The sequence below is a fragment of the Argentina silus genome (genome assembly GCF_951799395.1).
Source record: "Argentina silus genome assembly, chromosome: 2".
Taxonomy (NCBI): Eukaryota; Metazoa; Chordata; class Actinopteri; order Argentiniformes; family Argentinidae; genus Argentina; species Argentina silus.
In genome coordinates this window covers 4578175-4581486 of record NC_139656.1, presented here as the reverse complement: position 1 = coordinate 4581486, position 3312 = coordinate 4578175, and the positions used below count along the sequence as shown (strand labels likewise).

Genomic DNA, 3312 nt, shown 5'->3' with positions numbered 1-3312 from the left:
AGGCGTCTGCTAAATGCCTTAATGTAAATGTAAGGTACTAATGGGAAACTCACTGGTGTGTCCCTGGTGAATACAGACTACCTCTGGGGAGTAATGCTTCACACAAACTAGGATTCATTCATTAGCCAATGAGGTTTCCTGACTCCACACTGTAACTACATAAACAACTTCAAACTGGCTGTCTCAATGAATTCATCAACTGAAGCTTTCTATACAATCCAGAACATCAAGTTGCGAGATATTCATCATATATTTAGAAAATGTAACAGGACACTGACATACAAAACCAGATTATTTAATAAACCAGTGTAAAACAAAAACATCAGTGTTGGTGTTTGTGTGTGTGTGTGTGTGTGGGGGGGGGGGGGGGGGGGTACGAAAGGTGAGATTGGTTTGCTGTGTTTCTTTAAGCAGTCTTTTTATCTGACGTTGAGATGTTTTTTTCCTCTGTCTGTCTTTCTCTTCCTCTGTTGGTCTCTGGGGTCAGTTATGATGTTTCTTTCTCTGTGTCTGACCTCGTCCTGATAGGATATTGATCTCTCCAACTACATGTCCTCTACGCTCCATTTGTAAGCCACCTCCTCCACCGCCTTCTTATCCGAAATCCTGGAGTAGCGCTTCTGCTCAAACCCACTAGACCTGAGACACAGACACACACAGACTTATTACAAGCTATTACACAGTCAACGTTTCATCAATGTTAGACCAGCATACATATGCACCCATACACACACAAACACAAACACACACACACACAGGCGGTACTGACCTGTCCACTCCGTCCCAGCGGTAGCCTGGATGAATGTTGAACCGGTTTGGGGGTGGGGGCGGGCCTTTATAGCGAGGTTTCTCTGTAAACAACAACACCACCACCAACAGGAAGTGTCATTTACTGCTCGTCCACAACTTCCAAACAACCAAAAATTTGTTGTTGTTTTTTTAATTTCTTTTACTTTGCTTAGGTAAACTAAGTAGGAAGTGCTGCATTTGACTGACCTTTGACACCTCGTAGATTGGCGTCACGTTCCTTCTTGCGCCGGAGCATGGCTGCCATGGGGTCACCATCCCTCAACTGCTCTCGAAGCATGCGGTCTAGGTCCTCATCGTCACGGTGACGCGCCAGAGGCTTCTCGGTCTCACGCAGCGCATCCTTCACTTTCTGCTGCTGCATCTGGCCCTGCGCAATCCTACACACACACACACACACACACACACACACACACACACACTATAATTGACTCCGTCTGCCCCTGCGTTGGCATAAACACACAATATTACACACAATATAGTCTGGCCCTGTGGCAGCCTCCAATCACACACATATCAAGTAAACACACAGAAACAAATACTGTCACGAGAAGGCACCCGTACCCTCTTCCCCACTGGGCGTATTTCTCGTCCTTCTCTGCCTTCTCGCCAGCCTTCCTCCTCTGTTCTTCTCTCTCTGTCTCGATGTCCCTTCGCTTCCCGCTTTTGTCCCTGAACACCGTCTGGGCGTTGCGAGACGCATCTGGTGGGACAGGGGGGTAGACACATCTCAGTTGAGACACTCTTCAGCTAGACAAGCCGTGACCATGCTTTGAGTTACAATACTAATCTGGACGAATCATGACTGGCAGGACAGAGCCTATTGGAGCTATACATGCAGAGTGCAACTGAACTATACAGTGACAGGGAGTGTGTCTGGTTGTGAGATAGGCTGAGTTGTGTAGACAGTGTATAACAGAGCTAGCTGGGTATATTAGTTTTAGTGTGACAAGCTGAGCTGGTTGTGTCAGACCTTCCAGGGGCTGGTTGATTTTCTCTCTGCGTCGGTTGTCTTCATGTTCTCTCCTTAGAACCTCAACGGAAACCAGACCCGCCGCTCCTCCAGAGAGCATCCCAGGCTGAGAACACACACACACACAAACATCAAGCTTTGTTCAATCTGGCATTGGCTTTCAACAACAACAACTTTCCGCAGAAATTATGGAAGAAAGGCTTATTCGGTAGGGCTGTGAAAAAACTACAAAATAAATAAATAAATGTATCTTTAAAAAAATATTATTATCCACATATCTTTTATAATGTATTGTTTACATAAATATCAAACAACCCAAGTGGTACGCACTACACAGTTGGTGCAATTTTCAGTAATGTATCGCAATATGTATTGTATCACAATGGTCTCGTTTTGTGACATGTTTCGTGATGCATATCAGATCATGAGGTCCTTGCCAACACCCAGCCCAATTATTCAGAATCTGTGCCCTCCTTCTCCAGCTCCATACACCCACCTGTGATTGGTCAAGTCTGCGAGGTGGAGAGAGGTCAGTGTCTGAGTCCCTGCCACCCTGTGGTCGCCTCCTGGGTGGTGATTGGTCAGAATCAGAGCCCTGTCCCACCTTCGGCCTTCTTCTGGGTGGCGACTGGTCAGAATCTGAGGCCCTTCCCTGCTGTGTCCTTTTCCTAGGAGGTGACTGATCGGAGTCTGAGCCCCGTCTGTTCTCACCACGCCTCCTGGGCGGTGATTGGTCAGAGTCTGGGGAGCGCTTGCCTGTACGACCCGCAGATGATGAGTTGGTCTTTCTCCTGGACGGGGACGAATCTGAAAAAATAAATAATAATAATAGTATTGACCAACAGGATATTCAGTAAACACTGTGAATCTCCTACACATTGAGTCTATGATACAGTGGGGCAGCTAAGAGCTCAGACTAGATTGTTAGGGGATCAGAGGTCACAGAAGACTGCACAGTGCTCACCTCTGCTTTGCGTCTTCTGGGTCCTGCCTGAGTGTTTAGGGTTACGGGGGGGTGAGGTGGAGTCATGGCGTCTGCTTCCAGCGCCAGGCTGTAGTCTACAGGGAGACGCGCCTGGAGAGTCATGGCGAACTCTCCTGGGGGGAGAGGTGTCCGGTGAATCTTGGCGCGTTCTTCTGACTGCTATAGGCTCTGGCGAATCATGGCGGGTATTTCTGATTGAAACGGGTTCTGGTGAATCATGACGGACGCTCTCTCCATCCTCCTCTGAGACATCTTCATCATCAGCTAAACAAGACAAGAGGCAAAGATAAGTTGGCTGACACCACACACACACACACACACACACACACACACACACACACACACACACACACACACACACACACAATCCACAACCAACCACAAACATACGCAAAGAGACAAACAATTGTGAACCAATAAGATCATGCATACTGAGCTGAACCGTTTCTTTTTTTGAAAGAAAGTAGATAGTCAAGGATTTCAGCATTTCCCCACAACAGTCTGAGAACTGTTGACAAACACACAAAGGCCTAACTCTCACCTCTAA

At 47.2% G+C, this 3312-nt stretch overlaps 1 protein-coding gene across 1 annotated transcript in view; it reads right to left on the bottom strand.

Annotated features, from left to right (window-relative positions):
• Window positions 1–279: 279 nt before the first annotated feature.
• The window catches only part of bud13 (BUD13 homolog), a gene marked incomplete at its 5' end in the record, with an annotated part of 3931 nt that continues 898 nt past the window's right edge, over window positions 280–3312 (bottom strand). Inside the window, 8 exons of the mRNA XM_083688798.1 lie at window positions 280–639; window positions 770–851; window positions 997–1187; window positions 1372–1510; window positions 1781–1886; window positions 2277–2587; window positions 2745–3029; window positions 3307–3312. The exon at window positions 3307–3312 is cut by the window's right edge and continues 79 nt beyond it. Coding sequence (XP_083544924.1) covers window positions 546–639; window positions 770–851; window positions 997–1187; window positions 1372–1510; window positions 1781–1886; window positions 2277–2587; window positions 2745–3029; window positions 3307–3312 — 1214 coding nt within the window. The 3' untranslated portion in view covers window positions 280–545. The remainder of the gene's footprint in view (window positions 640–769; window positions 852–996; window positions 1188–1371; window positions 1511–1780; window positions 1887–2276; window positions 2588–2744; window positions 3030–3306) is intronic.